At 49.1% G+C, this 27829-nt stretch overlaps 1 protein-coding gene across 3 annotated transcripts; it reads left to right on the top strand.

Moving 5' to 3' along the window:
* The first annotated feature begins 1053 nt into the window (after window positions 1–1053).
* On the top strand, window positions 1054–27829 carry PRRT1 (proline rich transmembrane protein 1). Of its 3 annotated transcripts, XR_014004875.1 has the most exons (5): window positions 15858–18081; window positions 18895–19307; window positions 20972–21148; window positions 25248–26254; window positions 26434–27829. XR_014004875.1 is itself a non-coding variant. In XM_081183536.1 (4 exons), the coding sequence occupies exons 1-4, from the start codon at window positions 1327–1329 to the stop codon at window positions 25422–25424; spliced, it is 786 nt and encodes a 261-aa protein (XP_081039662.1). In that variant the 5' UTR covers window positions 1054–1326; the 3' UTR covers window positions 25425–25982. The 3 variants fall into 3 exon arrangements, 2 of the variants coding, with proteins under 2 accessions (XP_081039662.1, XP_081039663.1); XM_081183536.1 differs by lacking the exons at window positions 15858–18081; window positions 26434–27829 and adding an exon at window positions 1054–1345 and having other exon boundaries at window positions 25248–25982; XM_081183537.1 differs by lacking the exon at window positions 26434–27829 and having other exon boundaries at window positions 15847–18081; window positions 21023–21148; window positions 25248–25982.

Here is a 27829-nt window from a genome sequence, read left to right as displayed (position 1 = left end):
CAAGATGATCAAGCGTCTGGAAACCAAGCCTGATGAGGAATGACTGAAGGAGCTGGATATGCTCATCCTGGAAAAGAGAAGACTGAGAGGATATAGCATAAGGTAAAGGTAAAGGGACCCCTGACCATTAGGTCCAGTCATGGCCGACTCTGGGGTTGTGGCGCTCATCTCGCTTTATTGGCCGAGGGAGCCGGCGTACAGCTTCCGGGTCATGGGGCCAGCATGACTAAGCCGCTTCTGGCGAACCAGAGCAGCGCATGGAAACGCTGTTTACCTTCCCGCCGGAGCGGTACCTATTTATCTACTTGCACTTTGACGTGCTTTCGAACTGCTAGGTTGGCAAGAGCAGGGACTGAGCAATGGGAGCTCACCCCGTCGCGGGGATTCGAACCGCCAACCTTCTGATCGGCAAGTCCTAAGCTCTGTGGTTTAACCCACAGCGCCACCCACGTCCCTTAGGATATAGGATAGTCACCTTCAAATATCTCAAGCGCTGTTACATGGAAGATGGAGCAAGCTCGTTTTTCTCCTGCTCTGGACCATATGACTCGAACCAAGGGCTTCAAGTTACAAGAAAGGAGATTCTAACTAAACAAGAGAAAGAACTTTCTGACAGTGGGACGGACTCTCTTGGGGGTTTGTGGGCTCTCCTTCCTTGGAGGTTTACGGTTGTATGGCCCACCTGCCATGCATGCTTTACTTGAGATTCCTGCCTTTGCAGGGGGCTGGACTAGATGACCTTTGGGGGATCCTTTCCAGCTCTACAACGATAGGTAGAGCATCTGCTTTGAATGCCGAAAATCCCAAGTTCGATCCCTGGCATCTCCCACTGCTGCCAGTCTGTGTCGACAATATGCGGCTGGATGGGACCAAAAATTACAACGCAGCTTCCTGTGTATATATATGTATGTCAGAGACCCATGAAAGTCCTCCTGGGTCTGAAAGCGAGCTATCCCGCACCGCAGGAGAAAAACACCCGAGAGGTGGGCTCCGTGGGTTGCCCGCGAAGCCGCCTGGCCCTTTAACTCCCCCCCCCCAACACCCCACCCGCGCGCGCCTCTTTCTCGCTCCATCGCCCCCCATCATCTTCGCAGGGATAGCAAGAGCCGCGTGGCTCGTCCGGGGAAGGAGGGAGAGAGAGAAAGAGGGAGGGAGGCAAAGCAAAGGCAGAGACAGGAGGAGACGGCGAGGGAGGCTTTTCTTGGTGGGGGGTGACGCAGAGAGCTTTCTCTTTCTCCTCCGGTGGGTCTCTAACCCCCCCCCCACCCGCCTCCACAACAGACACACAGACACAGAGGGGCAGCCACGTCGAGAGCAGCGGCAGAGATGTCTTCGGAGAAAACAGGTGAAGGATGGGTCTCTTAATAAAGGATGCTGCTGGTGGGGAACGATCAGGCGGGGATCGGGCCCGCCTGGGTAGCTGGGCGCAAGGTGGGCGTTTGGTGGGGTTAGCGGGGGGGAGATCAGATCTGCATCAGAGGGAACGGCACATGAAGACTGTTTTTATATATATATATAGCGTGTGCCATTCCCTCTGATGCAGATCTGAGATACATATATATATTGGGGGGTTTTTTTTGCACATGTGCCCATCAAGCTGTGTGTGGGAATTATCCCTCCGTGTGTGGTGCTGTCAGGAGGGGGTCGTGCAAATGCTGCGCGTTGTGCAGAATGGAAATATTCCGGTGCAATGTTCTGTCCACGAATGCAGCTTGCAGAGGAGAAATTTGAGAGGGAGCATGGGTCCGCCGTGAGGAGTGGAGCGCAGTTCTTGCGCGGGTGCCTGCCTGCAGAAGGCTCTCGCAACCGTGCCTGCCTATCACTCGGTTGCTTGGATTTGTGCCGTGGAGCTGTTGTGGAAAATGCCTTTGTGGTTGTGTTGACAGGTGTGCAAAGGAGGGGTGCAGAAGCTGAAGGTATCTGTGTACACGGCCTTTCCAAAGGCCAGGTTGTGCAGTCAGCTGGGGCCTGTAGATTGCATCAGTGCTGGTCCTGCTCAGAGTAGCCCCATTGAAATGAATAAATACAGCTAACAAAGGCCCGTTAATTTCTGAGAAAAAGAGAGTTAGCCTCAACCGTGTGTGTGTGTATAATGCGCTTGCAATTATTTGGGTTTTTTTCTCCCTCAAACATGCACAGAAAGGAGGATGTTTGGTGTCCTGGAGAGTTGGGTGGGCTTGTGCATTGATCAGATGTTTCCACGGAGGTCACGGGCACAGGTAGCGTGTGCAACGGGTGAGGGACGCAAGATTCCATGTGCGAGGTGTGAGACTGTTTAGCAGGAGCGCTGTGCCGGGGGTAACTGTGTGCGCATCACTTTGTGATGTCATCTGTTATGTGTCTGGGTATTTGGTGTGTGTGTGTGTATCAGGCAGGGTGTGAAATGGGAGATGGGATCCGGCAGGTACAGAGAGCAGAGGGATTATGCCACTGATATGACATGACAAGCGGAGCCGCTTCTGTTTATACTGCCTCGCCAAATATTGCCGTGAGGAATGTGCATCTGCATTTTCGCAGTGGAGAGAAGACTGTATTTATATATCGTTTGGGGTTTTTTAAGTGTGGGCCGTCATGGGGGTACACAATGGGGTTTGAGGTGTGAGCCGCACAGCGTCTCTGTGTTAGAAATGGTGTGAGGGTAGGTCCGTTTGCTTAGGATTCCGCCTTGGGGCAGGGGGTGTAGAGGTCTCTGTGGGTCCCAGTGTTTGTGTACCTTGTTCATCCACAGGCAGAACAAGGGTGGCCACTGGGGTGCCCTCCAGATACTGGACTCAGGCTGCCACCAATTCAATCCAACATGGCAAATGGGCGACATCTAAAGAAGGGCTTCCCCTTGATATAGAAGGAATGGCGTGGGCATCTAAGGAGTGGCTCAAGTGCATCCAGAATTCATAAGAATATCTAAAGCGCTTTCCTTCATTGTGACTCTGCTTGCATTTAAGAAAAGGAAGGGATGTGGTATGAACCTTTGGTCAATCAGATAGAACTATAGAATTGTAGATTTGGAAGGCACCCCGATGGTCATCTAGTCCAACCCCCCGCAATGCAGGAATCTTTTTGCCCAATGTGGGACTTGAACCCACAACCCTGAGTTTATGGGTCTCACGCTCTACCAGCTGAGCTGTCAGAACTCGTTTCTCTCAAGATTCTTCCTTTGTTGTTGTTTAGTCGTTTAGTCGTGTCCGACTCTTTGTGACCCCATGGACCAGAGCACGCCAGGCACTCCTATCTTCCACTGCCTCCCGCAGTTCAAGAACACTGTCCAACCATCTCGTCCTCTGTCGTCCCCTTCTCCCTGTGCCCTCCATCTTTCCCAACATCAGGGTCTTTTCCAGGGAGTCTTCTCTTCTCATGAGGTGGCCAAAGTATTGGAGCCTCAGCTTCAGGATCTGTCCTTCCAGTGAGCACTCAGGGCTGATTTCCTTCAGAATGGAGAGGTTTGATCTTCTTGCAGTCCACGGGACTCTCAAGAGTCTCCTCCAGCACCTTACTTGCCAATATTACACACACACACACACACACACACTCCGCGCACCGCTATCATGTAAACATAGCTCCCTTTGGCCTTTGCATTTTCCCATCATTTGCAAAGGAAGTCGGACCACAACCTCCAAAACACAAATTCACTGACACAGCTTTTGCATGTTCACAAATGATCTGATACCTGGAGTATGTATGGAGGCTGGGGCCTGGGGCTGAATGCGGCCCTCCACACCTCTCTACTTGGCCCTCAGAACTCTCCAGAGGCCACACACCTCTCCTCAGGCCACATCCCTCACTGGCCCTACTTCACAGTATCCAGGAGTGCTTTGTCTGGAAGGTGCTCTTGATATCTGGTAATGGCTTTTGTTTGCCTAAATCGGAGCTTTCCAAACTGTGTGTTAGTGTATCGGCTGCAGCTGTGTCGTGCGAACGCTCCCCGCGCTCCTAGCTGGAAAGGGGTTTAGTTTAACCTCCAGTTTGCTAATAGAACTTAATTACTGTGTTGCGAAATAAAGCGTATCTTAAAAGTGTGTCCCCCAACATAGAAAGCTCTGGCCTAGATGGAAATTAGCTCACTGTACAAAGGTAAAATTCACATTCCTTCCTCCATGCGTTTCTGTCTCTGGCCTTGTCCGCTATAGGAATGTGGGCCCCAGAAAGTTACCCAGAAGGGAGAGTGGCTCCTGGAGTGAAAAATGTTCCCCATCCCTGCCATATACCACAAACACCATACATTTAAAGCTTATTTAGTGCTTGCTCAGCATCCTTAACAAATTACAGGTCCCAGAATTCTCTGGGAGAAGGCATGCTTAAAATGTGCGATAGATGTGCTTTATATGGATGGTGCCCCCACACACATACACACACCGTCAGTACTAACACATAATCAATGCACACAGAGCACAACAGAAATCCAACACACTACATCCTAGTATACAAATGTATTTTATGCATGTCGCACTTAGGCAGCCCACGACACCATACACAAACATATGGGCATGGACACGCACAAGTATTTTCCACAACTGTTCCTGAACTTGCAGGTGCACACATGCAGCAGGCAGAAGCTGAAACTTCCACAGAGACACACTCATTGCTGCCACTCCAAAAGGGCTCCTTCAGGAATCCCTTCTGTTTTATGCCCCACCAGCACTAAAATACCCTTACGGGAACTAACGAGGCAATTTAACATACTTACAAAGGATGTCAGCCCGTTTGAACATGCACATCATTCTAGGACGACATGCCAGGATCACGCAGGTGGTTTTATGGACACCCATGTGACCTGTTGCTCTCCCACACTTACACAACAAAGTGTAGGAAGTTTGGGAGTGGGGAACCTTAGGCTTTGGAGCCGAATGTGGTCCTCCAGGGCTCTCCATCAGCTGCTTGGAGATTTCCTGAGGACAAACCCACACCCCGCCAGCCCTGCCTTGCACCTTCCTTGAGGGTTTTTACCTAGCTGGAATAGGTCCTTGAACTCTGACCATGGCTCTTGCTTGTCTGGGTGGAGGGACAGAGAAGAACATGTGTGTCTAAGTGTGTGGTGTGTAGAAACTACACTCCTGTAGGAAGGGAAGCTTATTGCTCCACCCATTTTTGCCTCTGGCCCTGCCCACCGCTGGCATGTGGCCCTCAGAAACCTGGCCCTCGGGTTGCAAAGGATTCCTAGCCCCAATTTACCTCATGGCTTTGTACAGCCTTCCTTTCTCCACACACATACACACTCTGCTCTTTCCTGTTTGCATGCGTATATGTATGCGCTCTATGTGGGGCTACCTTTGAAGGTGACCCGGAAACTACAACTAATCCAGAATGCGGCAGCTAGGCTGGTGACTGGGAGCGGCCGCCAGGACCACATAACACCGGTCTTGAAACATCGGCTCCCAGTATGTTTCTAAGCACAATTCAACGTGTTGGTGCTGACCTTTAAAGCCCTAAACGGCCTTGGTCCAGTATATATGAAGGAGCGTCTCCACCCCCATCGTTCTGCCCAGACACTCAGGTCCAGTGCTGAGGGCCTTCTGGTGGTTCCCTCATTGCGAGAAGCCAAGTTACAGGGAACCAGGCAGAGGGCCTTCTCGGTAGTGGCACCCGCCCTGTGGAACGCCCTCCTACCAGATGTCAAGGAAATAAACAACTACCCGACTTTTAGAAGACATCTGAATGCAGCCCTGTTTAGGGAAGCTTTTAATGTTTGATGCATTACTGTATTTTAATATTTTGTTGGAAGCCACCCAGAGTGGCTGGGGAAGCCCAGCCAGATCGGTGGGGTATAAATAAAGCATATTATTATTATTATTATTATTATTATTATTATTATTATTATTTGCACACCAAACCCTCCAACATTTCTCTGATGAAAATAGTTCCTATTCCATCATCATCATCATCATTATTGTTATTACCCTGCCCATCTGATTGAGTTGCCCCAGCCACTCTAGGTGGATTCCAACGTATATAAAAGCATAATAAAACTATACAGGGCTGCCTTCAGAAGTCTTCTAAAGGTTGTATAGTTTCTTATCTCCTTGGCTCGAGAGTTGCATACTCTCCAACGTTTCTCCGATGAAAACAGGGAAAAGCGGGACATTCCAGGATCAAAAAAGAAACCTGCGTGGCTTCTGTAAATCTGGGACTGTCCCTGGAAAATACGGACATTGGAGGATCTGTGCACACCCATTTTTCTGAGACCAGTGCATTATAGCAGCTGAGACAAAGAATTGCATGCTTGGGAGTCCCCAATTCAGACGTCACCTCTTGGCCACTGACTCACCAAGGCTGCCATCTTATACGCACTTAATGTTAAACTCTCCCACTGAGCTCAAAGGGACTTACTTCTGAATTCCAAGATTGTACGCTGGGGGGCTTTAAGCAAAACGATCTCTCCGCCTCGCCTCCAGAGACATAGGAATGATATTAGCCTACCTCGCACCGCTGTTGTAAGCCCCGCTGAACGTTTAGGAAGAGGCCTAGGCCAATACAAAGGGCTTAATTCCACCAAAGTTAAGCACTTCAGCCCATCGATTGGACGGCAAGACGCTTCGGCACGTGCCCACCGCTCTAATTGGAATCAATACGGCTTAGAAGAGCTTAACATTTCCTGGATCTTGCCCCTTGTACTATTATTGCTCATTACGGATTGACGGATGAGATATTTGGAAACAGGGGGGGGAGAACGGGTGGCTTTGTTTGCTAATGGTTTCGGTCCTGAAGGGAATGTGAGGTTAATAAAAAAGGCCTCGTCCTTTGCTGGCCCTGAAACATCAGCAGCCATTGAGCTGTTATGGCCCATTTAACCTTTACGAAATTTTCGGAATCTTACAAGCCGGTTTATCCTCGCCATCACAACCAGCCTGCCTGGGAGAGGGATGCTCTCGGTTTTAAAGTTTTTTTTTCTTTTTCTTTTTTTCCTTTCTTTCTTTTTTTTCTTTTTATTTATGTAATCTTTTCTTTGAAACTTTAAAAAATATCATTTAAAAATAATAATAAAGGCCGGTAACTGATGCCGAGGGAGAAAATGACCTGCCCAGGTTGTGTGGGGGCCGAGACCGGGCATCTGAATCCCAACAAACCTCTCCATGTGCCTTTTGTAATCCACTCACTCCTTCATCTAACCCCCTTACAACCTTCCCCCCACACCCCATTTCTCTTCTCCCCCCAGGACACTTCTTCCTTCTCCCTCTATAAATAGAAAGCAGGCAAGCACAAACAAAGTGACCTAAAAAACCCATAACGGGAATTTGTTCACCCTCTGGAGGGATGGCCTACTTTGGAGAGGGGGTGTGTGTGTGTGAGAGAGAGAGAGAGAGCATGAATAAAGATCTATTTTGCGTGCTCTGTGTGTAGAGAGGGCAGCTGTATGACCCCCAAAGTGGATCATATATATTTACCACACTGGAAAAGCTGTCAGTGTACAATTGTGTGTCGGTGTGTGTGTGTGTGTATATGTGTTGTGTACCTGCCCTCCTTTTTTGACCGCCTCTTTAAAGGTTGCCCGGGGCGGCCTTTGAGGGGGGCGGGGAACAAACAAACAAAAGCATCGCCAACGTAATTTAATGCAGAACCGCTATTTGAAGGGAAAGGGCAGCTGGACAAAAATACCCAGAGCGTAATGACTGGTTAGGGACGTGGATGCGGCCGCAGGGCCAGCCTGTGATTCAGCGGCGTGAGGCAGCTGCCTCAGGTGGCTGATTTTGGGATGCTGTTAAATAGGGCAGCAAATTGCTGGATATCTCGTTTGTTATTCTGTTGGTAGTTCCTAGGTTTCTAGGGCAGGGGTGGGGGGATTTTTCTCATCCTGAGGGCCGAATTCCCTTCTGGCCAACTCTCTGAGGGCCACATGTCAACGTTGGGTGGGGCTAGAAACAGAAGTGAGTTTTTAGCCAAAGCGTTCAGTAGATTTCCGCTTGCGCAATTGTCATCATCTTCCTCTCTTCTCTCTTGTGCCATTGGTCCATCTATCTCAGTACTGCCTGCACTATCTGGCAGCAGCTCTCTAGGGTTTCAGAAGGGGGGCACTCTCAGCCCCACCTGGAGATGAATCTGGGGCCTCTGGCATTCAAATCAGATGCTCTGCCCCTGATCTACAGCCCTGTTCTGATCCTCAGGCCCAAAGGAGGGCTTGGGTGCAGGGATACCAAAGAAGGATCTCAAACGTGTCATGAAGAATTAAAGAAGATGTTGAAAATATCAATAATAAAAAAACCAGAGATATATCTCCTTGGATTGATTGGGGAAGAGATACCACGGGGGTGGGGGGGAGAATCTTCTTATATGCAAGTACAGCAGCTAGAGTAGTGGTTGCTGCTAAGCGGAAGTCACAAACTCTAACCTTAAGGGAGGAATGGATTTGTAAACTAAATGAATACTTGACTCTGGCAAAACTAACAGCTATTACAGTGGTACCTCAGGTTACATACGCTTGAGGTTAAATACACTTCAGGTTACAGACTCCGCTAACCCAGAAATATTACCTCGGGTTAAGAACTTTGCTTCAGGATGAGAACAGAAATCGCGCAGCAGCGGGAGGCCCCATTAGCTAAAGTGGTGCTTCAGGTTAAGAACAGTTTCAGGTTAAGAACGGACCTCCAGACCGAATTAAGTACTTAACCCGAAGACCCACTGTATAAGAAACCAATCGACTCAAAAATTAAAAAAGGAGTGGGAATGTTTTGATGAATATATGGTAAAATATTGCTCCAAAAAAAGATATGCCTAGATAAAAATGTAAAGTATCTGAGGGAAGGTAAATTAGTAAGGAAAGATAATAGGAATATATAGTAGATTTGAGAAGATTGTAAATGCAAATATAAATGTAATCTCAGAATGTAGAGGAAATCGAGTGGGGGGGAGGGACAAAAGAATATTAGGTTTGATTGATGGATATATGGGGGGATAGGGAGGATGTGGTGACGGCTTTGGTTTATTTATACAGTGGTGCCTCGCAAGACAAAAAGAATTCGTTCCGCGAGTCTTTTCATCTTGCGATGTTTTTCTTCTTGCGAAGCACGGTCCGTCGCAACTGCGCCTCTTCAAGCGGCTTTAAAAAAAAAAGCGCAAGACGTTTTCGTCTTGCGAAGCAAGCCCATAGAGAAATTCGTCTAGCGAAGCAACGCAAAAACGGAAAACCCTTTCGTCTAGTGAGTTTTTCATCTTGCGAGGCATTCGTCTTGCGGGGCACCACTGTATTGTGATGTGATATGGAAAAAACAAAAAAAAACTTGTAGGGGCGGCGGCGGAGAACGTGTCAGATTGATCAGTTCTAGTGCTTTATTAAATAAAGGCCTACACATTCTCTGACAGCAAAGCAGCCTGCCAAGACCCTCAGCCTTTATAGATGTGGGGTAAACACTGCAGCGAGGGGATGGCTTGTCCGTGCCCAAGCAAACATTCATACCGTACATTCTTTATACACAAAGCAGCATATGTCACTTTGGCCAGGTACTTCTCATCGCTTCACATGACCAGATGAGGGCATAGGTGGCAAATACTCGAATCTTACAGATAGCGCCCCTTTCTGGGCACGGAGCCCAGCACCTCATGCCCCCAGATAAGGATAAAGCAAGCCGATTAGCGGATATCAAAGGAAGTGAATACAATCATGATCTCGTTGCTACAACAACTACCATTTACCGTAATCATGGGGATATGCCGACTACCAAGATGGTGTTTGCAGAGCTTCCGGAACAGTTCCACACAAGCCCTTCCTGATAAAGTTGCCGCTGATTTTCAGTGGTGCTAGTTTCTGAATAAAATCCTCTTAGAACATGTGCTGCAAATAAGATTTCAAGGCCACAGGCTGCAGCAAGTATCACACATATGGACTGAAACAGGAAGACTGTCAGTCATGATTTTATGTTTCTGCCAAAGAGAACAAGAATGGTGACAGCATCATATTCTCTCTCCCCCACCTTTTTAAAGGAGGGTGCCTAAAATTCCATTTTAGTTTCTAATTGCAATTTTCCTTTCTAAGCCAATGAGGGGTGCGCTGCTGTTGCTTTTTAAAACGTTATTGGGCCAAGGTTGACAGTGCCAGATAATACCCTTTTAAAAGCACATTAGAATTTAACATCTTGACAAAGGTGTGCCAGAACCCCCATAAAATAGCAGGCAATGAGCCAGTTCAATCCTCAAAGGCACCGGAAGCGACATTATTGTGCTGAAGAGCAAGTTGCCGTTGTGATCAACGGAAGCATAAATGCGCACTGAAGGCACGATTAAGGTCCCCTGCTTGCTATATTAAGCTGAATCAGATTAACCTCCTCATTAAGGGAAACTGTGCCGTGGAATACTTTAGGTGCAGCTGAGTAAATGGCGCTGTTAGTCAGGAAATAAGCTGAGCTTGACACAAAGTAGTGAGCTGGTGGGCAAAAAAAGGAATTTACGAACTGAAGGGAACGTAGGCAGCACAGCACTTCATCCTAAAATCTAACAATACAGAGCGATCATATCATACTGACAGACACACACTCATATATAGGTGGCAAGCAAGGTTAATGCAGGCAGCACGTTGGAAAGAACCACAAATAAGTTTAATAACTAATAATAATAATAATAATAATAATAATGAGAAAACAACAAAGGATTAGTGAGAGCCAGTGGTGGTGTAGTTTTTAGAGTGTCAGGCAAGGGCCTGGGACCAGGGCTCAAACCTCTGCTCTGCTCATCCATGAAACTCACTGGGTTAACCATAAGAGCCAGTCAGAATCTCTCAGCCTCAAGGATAAAATGTGGAGGAAGAGAAACATGTTTTCCCCCTTGAGTTGGAGGATGTACAGTGGTACCTCGGGATAAGTACTTAATTCGTTCCGGAGGTCTGTTCTTAACCTGAAACTGTTCTTAACCTGAGGCAGCACTTTAGCTAATGGGGCCTCCTGCTGCCGCCGTGCCGCTGCTGCACGATTTCTGTTCTCATCCTGAAGCAAAGTTCTTAACCCAAGGTAATATTTCTGGGTTAGCTGTAACCTGAAGCGTATGTAACCTGAAGCATATGTAACCCGAGGTACCACTGTAAATGTAATCAATATGTCGCTCTGATGTGGCACGGAGCTGGTGCCACAGGTCCGTCTGGCTGCAGTTCTCAGGAGCAATGGCCACGGGGGCTGCCACTGCAACCCCCACTCCCAGTATCTGCCACCTGTCTAACAGAAGGGATGGCCCTGCCTCAATGCCACTGTCCTATTTGCACCAGATCGGCCCATCTCCCTGCTCCTTTCAGGCGAAGCTGGTGCCAGAGCGTGCATTTAGGCCCCGTGCAGATGTTGGTAACTTACTTGCTTCTTGTACAGGGTTCTATACGGCTCCCTGGCAGGACTCTTAGCACAGGCCTGCAGCAGGGTTCCTTTTCGGTCAAGGGGAAAGAGGTAAGGGAGAGATTGCCGTGCATTTAGGGGCTCAGGTAATTTACTGGGCTTGATATCACCACGAGGAGCCACCTTGCCCGAGAGCACGGGAAGAATTCAGGCCAGGAACTGTGGGCTGTAGCACATTAGTGTTCTGCCAGAGGAACAGCGAACATTTTGGAGGGATGTAATTGTAGGTTCTTGCAGGACCAAAAGTACCCACCCACAGACCCTGCTGAGTCTTTGTGTGATTTGTTGCTCCAGTTTTGCTTCTTTCCAATCAGCCCGTGCCGCAGCCGGGCATTCCTGCAGCATCTCTGCATGGGATGTGAACTCATCATCCAACTCTTCCTGATAGAGGCATGCTGACTCTCAGGGAGGCTGCTTGCTGCATCCCTGCATGTGGCGCCGTGCTGGGCCTTGCCTCCAGCACGCTGAAAGTCAGAAAGCACACCCTTAGTCCATAGCTGTCAACTTACAGATTTGAAAATAAGGGACCAGCAGCCTCGAAAATAAGGGATCAGCAGCCAAAATAAGGGATTTTGCTTAGCTTATGAGTTCCATCGGCCCTTCCCCGCCCGAGAGGGAGGGAGACTCTCACCCACGCTGCCCCCCAGGAGCCCAGCATGAGGCAGTTGTGGCGCAGCCGCTGAAGTGCCACCCTTCTGCGTCCCTCCCCATCCCCTCCTCTTCCTCCTCCCTCAGGCTGCCTCCTCAGCCGCCGCTGCCGCCTCTGGCTTCCCCTGGTAGCGCGGCGGATGTCTCGCAAGAGAGGGGCTGCCTGCCCACCCGCCGCCACCCATCTCCTCATGACACGCCCCGAAGGGGAAAAGGGAGAGACGGAGACACGGCAGCTCATGCGCATGCTCTCTTTTGCTCTCTCGAGGCGGAGGACCCCGAGCCGCTGCTTCCCTCCTGAGCCGGGCGAGCATGAAACCCGGGAAATTTAAGGGACGTCATCAATCCGGGACAGCAGCGGGACACGGCGCTGGGATAAGGGAGTTTCCCGCCAAATAAGGGACGGTTGACAGCTATGCCTTAGTCACAGGCAGACTCAGGGGATTGGCTCCTCTGGAGCTCATATCCTTCTTAGATTTATACGTCAATAACTCTCTGCAGTTTTATCCCTGTGACAACCTTGTGAGGTTATCTTAGGCTGAGGGATAGGAACTGGCCCCAAGTCACCTTGTTAGCTTAGGAATTTGAACATAGGCCTCCCCAGTTCTAATCTGACCCCCTAACATAGAGATTGAGAACCTGTGGGCCCTTTAGATGTTGCTGGACTACAACTCCCACCATGCCTGCCCATTGGCCATGCTGGCTGAGGCCTGATGGGAGCTGGAGTCCAGCAGCACCTGAAGGGTTAGACCCTGAGACACACACCCTTCCCCCGCTCTAATGGCAACCACACCATGCTGTGCAACAGCGATAATGAAAAGTCACAATGAATGCTCACGTTGCTCATTTGCAATTTAATTGGGAATGTATTGTTATAGGGGTTTTGTCAGCGGGTGAGGCTAAAACCTATAAATTAATAAATGGTAGGATTTTGCATACAGTGGTACCTCGGGTTAAGTACTTAATTCGTTCCGGAGGTCTGTACTTAACCTGAAACTCTTCTTAACCTGAAGCACCACTTTAGCTAATGGGGCCTCCTGCTGCCGCCGCACCGCCGGAGCACAATTTCTGTTCTCATCCTGAAGCAAAGTTCTTAACCTGAAGCACTATTTCTGGGTTAGCGGAGTCTGTAACCTGAAGCGTATGCAACCTGAAGCGTATGTAACCCAAGGTACCACTGTATTTAGGATGCGAAGGGAGAAATACCAGCTGCAGAGGAATTCCTGGGTTAGCCTATGTAAAAGGACCCGGCTGAGCTAGGGCCATTAAGTAACAATTGAGGGCCTTTGAGGGCCATTGGCAATGAACAGAGACAGGGGTTTGGAAGGTTGCTAGGGGTCACTGTATGCTTGAGGAGACAGGGAAAGGGAGTGTGGTAGCCAAGGTTGCTGGGAAGAAGAGGAAGGAAGGAAGGCAGGCTGGCTGCAGAGTGACTGGGAGAGATGTCTTGGACTCTAGGGATGCACTCTTGAAATAACCATGATAGTAAGATCAGGACTCCCTCCATGCAGACTGAAGGATACAATGGTACATCAGGTTACAAACGCTTTGGGTTACAAACACTTCGGGTTACAAACTCCACTAACCCTGAAGTAGTACCTTGGGTTGAGAACTTTGCCCCAGGATGAGAACGGAAATTACAGTGCAGCAGTAGCGGGAGGCCCCATTAGCGAAAGCGCACCTCAGGTTAAGAACGGTTTCGGATTAAGAACAGACCTCCACAACGAATTAAGTTTGTAACCCGAGGTACAGCTGTACACCGTATTTCTTAAACCTATGACAGTCTCCACCATGTCTTCCACTCTCTCCTGTGGGGATGGCTGGAACCCCATGAGCTTTTGCCACTGCTCGGCAGAGAGAGACAGAGGCACCCGACTTTTGTGACAGTACCCAGCAAGCGTCGGCTGTTCCACGTGGTACAAGCCCTTCCCGACACCTTGTCCCACAAAATCCCTTCCCCGCTCATGAGCTCTGAAACGGCGTGTCTGAAATGGTGTGTCCTCGCTGTTGAGTCTCTCGCTGGTCAGAGGATGAGCGCTCCCTTCTTGTCTGCGCCAGAGAGAAGGCTGTTATCATGAGGGAGTCCGTAGGCCACACACCACATGGTTGGGCATCCCTGTTTCTCTCCCCATGGCCTGGATTCTGAGCCGGCCCAGGAAAATTTGTTGCCTGAGGCAAAGGACAAAAATGCCCTCCTGCACATCTCACCCGCATTGCTTGGACAGAAGCTGACTGGCAGTTCAGTGCCGGCAACTGGACTGCATATACACCATGCATTTAGAGGACGGACCCCTCAAATAATCCTGGAAACTGTAGTAGGCCTAGCTACAATCCCGGCAGCCTTAACAGACTACAGTTCCCCGGATTTGTGTATGTGTGTGTGTGCTTTGAATGAATGGTGTGCATGCAGGCCATTAGATAGCATTATCCAGCGCACTTGAGAGCAATAGTGCCGTTTAGTGGGTGCATGGAAGGCCTGTGGAGCATGTCGCTCTGATCTCCAATGGAGGAAAGTGGCCTGGGGACTGAGGAGGAAGGGTTGGAGAAGCTGCCACCCCTCGAATACGCTGCCTGAGGTGGTTTGCCTCGCCCTGCCTGGCTTGACTCTGGAATAAACAGCCGTGGGGAATGTTAGGCAAACAATGGCTCTTTGTGCAGCTAGGACAGTTGTCTCCTTCAGGATCACTGCAGGGGCGGGCGGGCGAGGCAGAGCGCTGACACCAGGCGGCTGTTGACAAATCCCACATGTCTTTGGGGCCAGGGCCAGGCTGCAAGTGTTGAAGAGTAGGCTCTCCAGGCACAGAAGGACAATGGGCTCCACAGCTGCAGCCAAGAAGGGATGAACTGCCAGCACTGTGGATGCTGAAGCCTTAAAGCTCAACAGTCAGGCCAGTGGCGTAGCGTGGGGGGTGCAGGGGGGGCCGGCCGCACCGGGCGCAACATCTGGGGGTTAGGGTTAGGGGGCGCAAATCCAAGGATTAGGGGGCGCAAATTACTTGCCTTGCCCCGGGTGCTGACAACCCACGCTACGCCACTGAGTCAGGCTCCTAGCTTTTATATCAGGCCTGGCCCATCCAGAGGTTTCATATTGCCTTTTGGAAGAGAGTTATTCTGAGGCCTTATCATGAGGCGCACCGAGCTCATGCGCAGAAGGGCCACAGCTCAGTAGCAGAACATCTGTTTGCATGCAGAAGGCCAGGCCTCAGCTTCAATCTCTAGCACCTCCAAGCAGGATTTATCTGGACAAATTCATAGAGGATAGGGCTATCTCCATGGCGACTGGCCACAGGCATGTGGTTGACCACTGTGCAAACAGGATGCTAGACTAAATGGGCTGCTGGCTCTTCCTAGGCCCTTATGAAGCCATGGAGAGCTGCTCTAGGCAGCGTAGATTCATGGTTGCCAAACACTTTCCCTGTCTACGGAACACTTGAAAATAGCTGAGGGTCTTCCCGGACCACTTAACTATTTTTTCTGCCTGTTGTAGCAATTGCAATGCGCTGTGCTAGAGGCGGCATAGTGTGGTGTAGTGGTTAAGAGCGGTAGTCTCGTAATCTGGGGAACCGGGTTCGCGTCTCCGCTCCTCCACATGCAGCTGCTGGGTGACCTTGGGCCAGTCACACTTCTCTGAAGTCTCTCAGCCTCACTCACCTTACAGAGCGTTTGTTGTGGGGGAGGAAGGGAAAGGAGAATGTTAGCCGCTTTGAGACTCCTTCGGGTAGTGATAAAGCGGGATATCAAATCCAAACTCTTCTTCTTCTTCTTCTTCATAGTTCCTAATTGTCTTTTTATTGCTTCTTTTATTTCTTGCATTTTCTTACGTTACCATTTGCAGTCCATGGATGTAAGAAATAAAGGAGAAATAAAAACAGGATTCAAAATATTTTTTATGTTCAACGCAGATATGCCACGGAACACCTTAAGGAGCAATGGAGGTCCACAGACCAGTTTGGGAACCGAACCCCTGGTGTGTAGACAGTACTGAGCTGGGTCTGAATCGATACAAGGCAGCTTCCTATGTTCCTATAAGGTGGGGGTGTCCCAGCATATCCTCCAACACAGCGACGGCAAAATATGGGATACAGTCTTCCCAGACACCACCTTCCATTTTTTTGATCACAATAGACGGGCAGCCATTTTGGTTTCCATGATCTCACATGATTTTGCGCCACAATTTTCCCTGGAGAAAGATGTTTGGGGGGGGGGCACGGTGCCCAAAACACACATTTTGGGGTGCCACACAAGATTATAGCCCGGGCAGAGCTTTTTTTCTGGGAGAAATCGTGGTGTGAAATCACAGCCACCAAAATGGCCACCATTCTCTCGCAATTAGAAAATGGGATGTTCCCAGTTTTTCCAGGACACTTGCTGGGTATGTTCCAGTATTGTTGGAGTGCAGCCCCAGCAAGCAAGGCGAATGAACAGGGAGGACGGGAGTTAGAGTCCAACTACCTCAGGAGGGCTACAGTTCTTCCATTCCTGTTGTACAAGGCAACTCCATGTTCATGTGAGCCTCAGGCACTGCAGTCTTAGTGAACCGCTGAGCAGTAGACCCCTGAGCCAGTGACCAGGACACAGCTGCTATGCCTGCTTGCTACTCCTTGTTGGCACGGCTTGGTGGGCCTAGGACAGCCTTCACCAGCCTCGGTTCTTTCAGGTTGTTCAGACTACAACTTCCACCAGCCACAGCTTTGGTCCAAAGCTTCCAGAAGGCACCTGCTTGTAAAAGGCTGTTCTGCTGACCGAGGTTGTGTGGTGTTATGTACTGAAGTTCTCACCCTGGGCCAGCAGGGGGATGCTGCAGATAGTTCAGGTCCACATAGGCAAATAAGGGATCGAAAGTGACGTTTAGTGATTGGATAGTTACATAAAATGGTTACTGTTGCATTCTAGTGGAGCTCTGTATAAGCAGGCTGGCTGAACCCTTCAGTTCAGTTCTGTTCTGGCCTGTGAATAAACAAGAGCTGTTTGAAGAATCGCTGTGTCGTCTGATATGTTCCCCCACAACTTAACATGTGGCTCAGCTGGGAAAACCTAAGAATAGCTCTTTGGCCCGGGGGGGGGGGGGTTAGTATTAAGTAGTGGGTGAACTTCAATACATAACAGGTAGGGTGCATGGAAGGCTGAACAAAATGGCGGCAACTGGCTGCCATTTCAGGAGGAAGCGGCAAACACCCAAGCCGGGCCTGTCGAGGCAGCACATTAGGCTAGTTCCCTGCCTCAGGCCAAAGACATTTGTAATTCAGTCTCCCCAGGGTCCCTGACAGACACTCTCCACTGCCTGCCTCTTTGTCACCGGTTCCATACTACAGTCATTTTCCATCGATCCACCTCGCTTTTCAGACAATTGTGATCTCCAAAAAAACAACTCACATTGATTAAAGTGTGAGACAGAGGCCCTGCCCTCAGGCTTACAAACTGAAAAGACACACAGAACGGAAGACTGTAGCTTAGGGAAAGGCAGAGAAAGGAAATTAGTTAGCTAATGCTGGAACAAAGGGCTCCCTCAGGCAACCTGCTTATTCAGCATCCATCCTAATTTGCCTGCTCAAAGCTTACATGATTGTTAGTCTAGATTTCCTCAAACTTGGCCCTCCAGATGTTTTTGGCCTACAACTCCCATGATCCCTAGCTAGTAGGAGCAGTGGTCAGGGATGATGGGAATTGTAGTCTCAAAACATCTGGAGGGCCGAGTTTGAGGAAGTCTGGTCTAGATCCAGTCTTTCGAAAGCCTTCATTCTTATTTGTTTACACGGTGGTTATATGGCAAGGAGCATTCATCCTGATAGACCTGCAGGGTGTTCCTACATCTTACTGCTAGTTATAGTCATTCCTTCATCCCACATTTTGCAATGTCTTTCTCTGTCACTTTCTAGACTGCAAAAAGGCCCCTCCAGGCTAGTAATAATAATACGTTAGTAGTGGATTTATGCTGGACAGTTCACCCAAAACTGGGATGTTAATCTTCTGGGACGCATTCCCACATGAGTCGTATGACCCACGACTCACTCTTGTCCCCCCCAAGTGTTTTTTGGGGGGGCGAGAGCGCAGCGCGATAGCACAGCACCCAAAATGGCCGCCACAATCTCACAAGAAAAAACCAGGATATCCTGGTTTTCCCCAGGACACTTGGCAGGTATGCCATTCTGGAGTTCTGCCGTATTTCCCCAATGTTACTATATCATTGACTTACTGCAAGCAAAGCACCCCAAAGCTTTTGCAGGTGCAAATGATATTGAAAGTGCGGCTGTGTATAACGTCCCAATAATATCATGAGCACCAAGCATGATGAATGATTATTGGGAAAAAGGGACATCTGGAGGGGCACTTAATTGTGCAAACCTAAAGCTTGGGTTGTTTCTGTATCCTGCAAAATACAGACCGTGAACCTTCATTTCTGGGCTTTGTTCAATATGACAACACGGTGTGCCCCTTGTACATCAGCCTGGTAAGATGCAGTCACATTGCATCTCTCTGATGAGTGCTTTGATGTTTAGCTGGGCTTCCATCGAAAGAGCATTCCACCAGCATTAGAACTTATTTGAGCTAAGAGAAAAGCATACATAGGTCTGGTACGTTTCTTCCAAAAGCTGTTTTAACCAGTCATCTGAATGCCAGAATGGAGAGAATGTGTATCAGGTTTGTAGGCAACAGGAAGCTCAGACAGATTGCAAGCACTTTGGTGGACGAGATTTGAATTCAAGACAATGTTGCTGGATACATTAAATGAATGTGCCTTTGTTTGGTTGTTGAAATGGAGGTTTCGCAGAAAAGGAAAAGACACAAGTAGTCCTGTTTGGCGGTTGTTGTTATTGTTCTGGGGCAATCCCTTACCAGCTAAAGTCCAATTTTTCAAATTATGCTGTGCTGCTGAGTGTATATTGATGCCCCTTTAACATCTTTTCTTTGTGGCTCCCCACCCCCATGTTGTCTTTTCCTTCCTCCTTAGGACTCCCCGACTCCGCCCCCCACACCTCTCCTCCCCCCTACAACGCCCCTTTGCAGCCGCCTCCTCCACCCCCGCAAGATGCCCCCATCCCCGGCTACAGCGACCCCCCTGCCACGACCGTCCACTCAGGCACTGCCACATTGCCCCGGCTCGGAGGGGCTGCTACCCTGCCACGCCCTCCCCCTACATCAGCCACCCTGCCGCGCCCGCCACGCCACCATTCCGCCACCCTGCCGCGCCTCCCCCCGGATCCCTACATGCAGGAAACTCAGTTCAATGGGGCCCCTCAGGGCTACGTCGTGCAGACTCACCCACCAGTCGGGACCCTACCGATCGGAGGCTATATGCACCCGGGATACCCTGTCCAGCTACAGCCATGCACGGCATACCTTCCGGTCTACCCAGTAGGGGCGGTGAGTTGTTTATGGTGGTGGGCAATCTGAAGTGCTTCTTATGGGTGTGATCAACTTGCGGGCAACTGCGTATATGTGCGGCGCTAGGAAATCATTAAATTCATACCTGGAAATGGGGAGAGAGAGCTGGAGAGTTCTTGTGGCCCGTGAAGAGACCCTTCCCGGAGCCCAAAGGCGACATCAGTGAGGGCAGAGAAGAGGCTGGATGCGCAGCAGGGCTTTGCTTATGCTGCTCAGCCTTCCCCCCTAACAGCTGAAATGCGGGGCAGCGCAGCAGCCACAGCCACCAATTTCCCTCGCATTCTCCTGCCCACAGCTGTCAACTTTCCCCTTTTCTTGCGAGGAATCCTATTCGGAATAAGGGAATTTCCCTTTAAAAAAGAGGAAAGTTGACAGCTATGCTCCTGCCTCCTGCTTCAATTCCAGTTGTGGCTAGTTTTGCTACAGTATTTCTGATCTGGATTGGAGAGAGAGCGGCAGAGAGGGCATTTAGAGGATGCTCCCCACTTACGCAATTTTCACTTATATACGTAGGGTGCCAGAACAGGTGGGGAGTCACCTATATTATGAGTTTTTGCATGCTATTGTCATTAATTTATGCATTTTTAGGCACACTTTAACCTGCATTTGTGTGCACGTTATCTGGATAGAGAACTGCACTGCAAAAATCTGGAGCAAAGTTTGAAAGGTGGCTGCGTTTCAGTCTGTGCGTTGTTTTGGAAAGTGTGGTTTTTGACAGGTTTGCCTTTTAAATTATGATTATATTTATACCCTGCCCATCTGGCTGGGATTCCCCAGCCACTCTGGGCGGCATTTGTGGTTGTCTAGTCATTTAGTCGTGTCCGTCTCTTCGTGACCCCATGGATCAGAGCACGCCAGGCACTCCTGTCTGCCTCCCGCAGTTTCGTCACATCTAAAAACATAAGTGAATATCTAAGAAACTTAAGTGAATCAAGATTCTTCCCCATCCCTAGAACCCTGTCTCCCACCGGCATCCTGAAGTGGTACAGTACTGGAAGTGCTTATTCACATTTATCGTGCCATTCATGTGCCTGGTGCATTACAAACAGGCCGGGCCTATGCTTTCCATAGTTAAAGCTATGGTTTTCCCAGTAGTGATGTATGGAAGTGAGAGCTGATTGCTGAAGAATTGATGCTTTTGAATTATGGTGCTGGAGGAGACTCTTGAGAGTCCCATGGACTGCAAGAAGATCAAACCTCTCCATTCTGAAGGAAATCAGCCCTGAGTGCTCACTGGAAGGACAGATCCTGAAGCTGAGACTCCAATACTTTAGCCACCTCATGAGAAGAGAAGACTCCCTGGAAAAGACCCTGGTGTTGGGAAAGATAGAGGGCACAAGGAGAAGGGGGCGACAGAGGACAAGATGGTTGGACAGTGTTCTCGAAGCTACCAGCATGAGTTTGACCAAACTGCGGGAGGCAGCGGAAGACAGGAGTGCCTGGCGTGCTTTGGTCCAGGGGGTCACGAAGAGTCGGACACGACAAAACGACTAAACAACAAACAATGCTTTCTGAGGGGTTTACAATATGAAATCCACCTGAGTGTGCTGAATGCTTGAGGCCACCTTTGACACTTCGGGAGAGAAGCAAAATGGAGACTCCTTCCTCCCGTGACACCGGCTTTTCTCCCCTCTTGCTTGCAGGCCTACCCTCAGGCCAACCCTCCTCCTCCACCATCTCTGTCCCCTACACAGATGACCCCCGGCATCGCCATCCTGGAACCGAGGCGCCCGCCCCACGATTACCTTCCCATCGCGGTCCTCACCACCATCTGCTGCTTCTGGCCCACGGGGATCATTGCTATCATCAAGGCCGTGCAGGTGAGCAGCTGAGGAAGGGAAGAGGGGAGGTACAAGAATCACAGAACTGTAGACTTGGAAGGAGCCCTAGTCCAACTTCCTGAAATGCAGGAATCTTTCAGGGCTCGAACCCACAGCCCTGGGATCATGAGTCTTATGCTCTACCGACTGAGCTATCCGTATAAGGCCCTGCTCAGCTCAGGACCAGGTTACTTGAGGGACTGCCTTATCCCTTATAAACCCAGATTGCGCCAGTCTACAGGAGAGCTTCTCCTGCAAAGATCTCCGAAACCTGCTATGCAGTAACTCAGAGCAGGGCTTTTGGTGGGGTTGGCTTTGTTCTGTGGGAAAGCCTTCATGTCAAGATACAACCAGCATTTACTATCTGCATTCTTCCGATACCATGGACATAGCTGTCAACTTTCAGATTTGAAAATAAGGGATCAGCAGCCTCACCTGTCCTGGGGACAGTCTACGGGATATCTAACAATCCGGGATAGCAGCGGGAAGCAGCGGGAAACGGTGCTGGAATAAGGGAATTTCCCGCAAAAAAAGGGAAGGTTGACAGCTATGACTATGGAAAACGTAACATTCCTGTTCCAACAGGCTTTCTCAGCGGGGTAAATGGGTCTTTACCACAAGTGTCTACTTTGTTGGGGTTTCAGTCTTATTTAAAATGTATTTGCTATTTCTGTGAGGGAGGGGGGTTTATTAGCAAACAAAACCTAATGCTATTTTAGGTTGCATCAGCAGAAGTATAATGTCCAGATCAAGGGAAGTAATCGTCCCACTCTATTCTGCCTTGGTCAGACCACACCTGCAATACTGCGCCCAGTTCTTGGCACCACAGTTTAAGAAGGATGTTGACAAGCTGGAAGGTGTGCGACCAAGATAATAAAGGGTCTGGAAACCAAGCCTGATGAGGAATGGTTGAAGGAGCTAGGTATGTTTAGCCTGGAAATAGGAGACTGAGAGAAGATATCCTAGTCATCTTCAAATATCTCAAGGGTTGTCACCAGGGCCAGATTTAGGTCTGATGAGGCCCATAGCTACTGCCTCTCCAGAAGCCCCATATGATGTGTTTTGTGCCGTTGAACCAATCACACAACATTCATTCCCTATTAATAAATCCACAACACTTAAAATATAAATCCAGGGACATTAAATGAAATCCGGGGATGGATTTTGTCCAGCGACAGATTTGTAAATCCAGGGGACTTCTGGTAACCATAATTTAACAACCTCCAATGAAGGAGAGTCCACCACCTTCCGAGGTAGACCATTCCACTGTCAAAGAGTTGGTCTACAACCTTCATCATTCCTTGGCAGCTTAGCCAATGGTCAGGAATGATGGAAGTTGTAGTTCAACGACATCTGGGGACCCGTGGCCGATGATCACAGCTGTCACAAAACCCTGCTCCATAATGCAGTCAATGGGTTTGAATAGGGTGGCAGCCGATACTGTTGCTGTTGAAGGTTTTAATCTTGTCACAATGGTAAATTCTGTCCCATGTTGTGAGCGGTAAGCCACCCTTTTTCATCCGCAGAAACAGGCTGAAGATTTTGAGGAATATGCAAGCAGTTAAAACGGGGGGGAAAGGAAACAGTTTTAATTCCTCAGGAACATATGCTCGGCGCACTCCCTGTTCACGTCTGGCTGGCACCCCTCACCTCCCACACGCGCACACATTTTGTACTCAGTCGCTTCGTTCTGTGCTCTGGAAATAATCCCATGCTTGAGAGGAGGCTGGCAGCCATTTTACCAAGCTGGAAGAGCGCAAGGTTTCTTGCCTCCAGCTGAGGTGCCGAGTCCATCTCTGCCTGCCTGCCTGCCTTCCCGCCCACCCATAAAGGATAAATAACATGTAACTCTGGTGCTTGGCGGCCGCTGACTCCTACTCAGAGAGAAAAACGTTCTGGGAACATGCTATGAAGATGACAATGTTGGGAAAGTGCTCGTGGAGTGATTTCTAAAAGCTACAAACTGGTTTTTGCTACAGTCCTAAATGGAGTTAACTGTGGGTTAAACCACTGAGCCTAGGACTTGCTGATCAGAAGGTCGGAGGTTCGAATCCCTGTGACGGGGTGAGCTCCCGTTGCTCGGTCCCAGCTCCTGCCAACCTAGCAGTTCGAAAGCACACCAAAATGCAAGTAGATAAATAGGTACCGCTCCGGCGGAAGGTAAACGGCGTTTCCGTGCACTGCTCTGGTTCGCCTGGTTAGTCAGGCTGGCCACATGACCAGGAAGCTGTACACCGGCTCCCTCGGCCAATAAAGTGAGATGAGCGCTGCAACCCCAGAGTCGGCCACGACTGGACCTAATGGTCAGGGGTCCCTTTACCTTTAAGCTTAGGGTGGGGAATACCTTCAGGGGAGCGGGGTGGGGTGGGGGCAGATGTCAGTGATGGGTGGGGCTACAGGCAAAAGTGGGTGGGGTGACAGATGTGGCTCTTCCCTTTGTAATGTAGGCAACATCCCATTTACGCATAGGTAGACCTTCCAAGTATCTCTATTTTCCAAGGGACTGTCCCAGATTTACAGAAGCCATCCCGGTTTCTGACTTGATCCCGGAATGTCCTGCTTTTCCTTAGGACATCCCTATTTTCATCGGAGAACTGTTGCAGGCTTTGCATAGGTCAAGGGGTTTCTACACATAGATCTCTCTCTATCCAGGCAAGCATAAGGGATTCTCACAGTTCAGTGACACATTTCAGGCAAAGGAGGTCATGGAGCAGGGCTGGTGAGGGCTGTGGCTTGGAGAGAATCCTGAGGACCACATAGAAATACCCGGAGGGCCATATTTGGGCCACAGGCCCAAGACTCTCCACTCCTGGTCTAAGCATTTGAACACAATGGGGTGTGTTTCTTAGTATAACTTACTGCTGATAATCATTTCTTCTCCCAGGGAATCCAGGGAATTGCAATTCCACCCTCTGTGTTTATTACTTGTCCCGGCCTCCCTTGTCCCTCTTCTTTTTAATTTCCTTTTACACACTTGGGGCCCAGTTTCCACACCGGCATAGTTCGCTCTCTTTCAAGGTTAAGTTATCTGGAGCTGCGCGGCATGCTCAGAAGGATCACAGGAAGTTCCAGCCAGACTATTTATTTATTAATTGTTCCGTAAAACACAGGCCTCCGGACAACTCACAGAGAATTAAAAACAGCTTTTGAAAGTCAAAAATATAAATAAAGTACCGCAGAGATGCCACAATAAAATCCATAACCAGCACAGAGAACAAAATCCATAGACAACCACAATCAATTAACTGAGCTATTCGGAAAGCTGAAACCTTATTAAAAAAATAAACAACCCTTAAAACAATCCAGCGGATAAAAACAGGGACAGGGAAGAGATGAAGAGTCTAACAGAGGCTAACAAAGACAGGGAGGATATTAAAAGGGCCTGGGAGCTCTCCCCACCCCACACACTCTGACCACCTCCAAATTTATTGCAGAGTCCTGCGGGAACCCCCAGAACAGGTAATCCTATGCCCTTTTAAAATGTGTTTTTTCGGGGGGTTGTTATTGGATTGTTGTTTTTATTTTGATTATGTATTTAGTGGTTTTATATTTTGATTTTATTCTGTGAATCGCCCTGAGACCTCCAAGTATAGGGCAGTGTATAAATTCAGTCACTCAATCAATCAAATAATTGGGTTGTATGTTTTGTTTATGGGACGCAGGTGGTGCTGTGGGTAAAACCTCAGTGCCTAGGACTTGCTGATCGTAAGGTCGGTGGTTTGAATCCCCGCGGCGGGGTGAGCTCCCATCGTTCGGTCCCAGCTCCTGCCCGCCTAGCAGTTCGAAAGCACCCTTAAGTGCAAGTAGATAAATAGGTACCGCTTTGTAGCAGGAAGGTAAACGGCGTTTCCGTGTGCTGCGCTGGTGCTGGCTCGCCAGAGCAGCTTCGTCACACTGGCCACATGACCCGGAAGTGTCTGCGGACAGCGCTGGCTCCCGGCCTCTTGAGCGAGATGAGCGCACAACCCTAGAGTCGGACACGACTGGCCTGTATGGGCAGGAGTACCTTTACCTTTACCTTTACCTTTATGTTTTGCTCAGAAGCCTATTTTGGCATTAAGCAGCACACGAAATAACCATTCTCCTCTCACCTCTTCAGGTGCGGACTGCAGTTGCCCGCGGTGACATCGTATCAGCAGAAATTGCCTCACGAGAGGCCCGCAACTTCTCCTTCATCAGCCTGGCTGTGGGCATCGCGGCCATGGTCCTGTGCACTATCCTCACTGTAGTGATCATCATCGCTGCTCAGCACCATGACAATGACTGGGACCCCTAGCGCCCGGCAGCCTTGCCTTCCGACTCCTCCTGTGCCCCTGGCAACCGGTGTCAACAGCCCTGGAAGGAAACCGACAACACACCCCAGCAACCATTGCTCCCAAGGATGGTCCTTGGCAACTGTCTCCCCTGCGGTCCTTAGCAACCGTCTCCTCCCCCACCGCCAACAATACTTGGAATGCTTGGCAACCGTCTCCCACAAAGCTCCCGGCAGTATTAATGGTACCTACTCAGCAAAATGACTTCTGGAAGACGATATTCAGACTGAATGCTGACACACCCGAGGGGGCCCGTCAGCTGGGGCTCCTCGCAATGAATTTTCCATCCTGCCGGTTTTTAGATTTTTTATTTTAATCCAGAATACTTTGCTTGCTTCTTTCCTTCCCAAAGAGTAGGCTCCACTCTCTCGTGCCCATGGCAACAGCCGCCTTCCTTCTGCTGCATTCTGCATGCATCCTACTGCCTGTTTAACAGGACAATGCACCACACCCGTGTATTCATTAAGCATTACCCCTTTGTATCCACAATTGCTTTCTGGCAGTTCCACCACGTGAAATAAGGCCAAATAAGATGCTCTGCCAATGTTGCTGCTGTTCCATCAGCCAATTCTCCCTTCCTTGCAGGAGGAGGTGGAGTGACTGAATATTGGGGGCAGTTTGAACCTCTTACCTCCCTTTTATTTTGTTTCCCATCCAAATCCACCCTTCCTCTCTGCACTGAATAATACAGCCTTGCTCTGTTGTCTTTTAGCTCTCTGTTTTAGATAGCAACCCCTTCTAAAATAGGTTGATTCCCAAAGAATTATTCAAGATAGCGGTCAAAAATATTCATGTGCAGTTAGGAAGCCATAGCCTTCCCTTCACCATTTCATTTGTGCATCTGCTCCTAGCTTCCCAGTCCTTCTCGAGGTTTCTTTGAAGAATGCCCTGTATTGCTTAAAAGCATCTCTTTTTAAAAATACCTCTCCATTTCATATGACTCTTCTTTTAAAAAACTTCCCATCGCTATAGAACGTACGGGGGGGGGGGACTGAGAGTAGGAGAAAGAAATATCTTCTCCCATGTGGTGGCAGAGGGAGTGATGGATATTAGAGCTGGGTGATACCTGGTTTTCAACATTGTGAAATTTATCTGTTTTAGACCCCTAAGCAGTAGCACTTGCCAGGACATTATACCGTTCACCTCTACATAGTTACATTATTTCAGACATCATGATATATCAATATATCACAATGTTTACCTGGTGATTTATCACCATGTTGAAAGCCAGACCTAACACACACATATTGATTCACAATATATTGCCAGATTATGGAACCAATATTGTGATATTATTTATTTGTTGAATTTATATACCACCCTATACCCGGAGGTCTCAGGGCAGTTATGGACTTCAAACTGGTTCTGGATGATATACTGATATATCACACAGCCCTGATGTTTATATAAAGAAGAATAATAGAATTGTTGGGGAGTAAGCGGGTGGCGCTGTGGTCTAAACCACTGAGCCTAGGGCTTGCTGATCGGAAGGTCGGCGGTTCGAATCCCTGCGACGGGGTGAGCTCCCATTACTCGGTCCCTGCTCCTGCCAACCTAGCAGTTCGAAAGCACGTCAAAATGCAAGTAGATAAATAGGTACCGCTCCAGCGGGAAGGTAAACAGCGTTTCCATGCGCTGCTCTGGTTTCGCCAGAAGCGGCTTAGTCATGCTAGCCACATGACCCAGAAAAACTGTCTGTGGACAAATGTCGGCTCCCTCAGCCAGTAAAACGAGATGAGCGCCGCAACCCCAGAGTCATTCACAACTGGACTTAACTGTCAGGGGTCCTTTACCTTTACCTAAGGGACCCAAAAGGATAAATCTAGTCCAACCCCCTGCAATGCAGAGATCTTTCACCCAATGTAGGGCTCAAACCCACAACCTTGTGGGTCTCTCGCTCTACTGACTGAGCTATCACACAAAGCCTTGTATGTAGCCAGTTATTCGGATTCCTTCCCACTCTCTTCTCAATGCTTGGGGGTAGACTGAAATATAGCCATCTCTTATCCACACTGCTTGCCTTACAAGCTGGGTTTATAGAGGTAATAGTCATTTAAAACTTTGGAGAGCAAGGCTGTTCCTTGGCTGCCATATGAAAAACATACCACAACCACTTTTAGTTATTTTTTATTTGTTAAAAAGCAAAAAGAATTAGGTGGAGAAAGAGAAAGGGCAAAATATGGGGAATAAGCAGCAGAACCTCAAAAAACAGGTTGTGACAATGGTATTTCCAGTGAGCAGGCAGAAGCCAGGGCAAGACTGCAAGAAAGGCATTTTGAATTGTACAAAGTAACCCAGTGAGGCCTAGTCTACGGTTTGCAAGCACTTCAGACTGCAGCTGCGGGGACTGCATTTTCCTTTTTTTAAA

Source organism: Podarcis bocagei (genome assembly GCF_964188305.1).
Source record: "Podarcis bocagei genome assembly, chromosome: 2".
NCBI lineage: Eukaryota > Metazoa > Chordata > Lepidosauria > Squamata > Lacertidae > Podarcis > Podarcis bocagei.
This window is presented reverse-complemented; position numbering and strand designations above follow the sequence as displayed.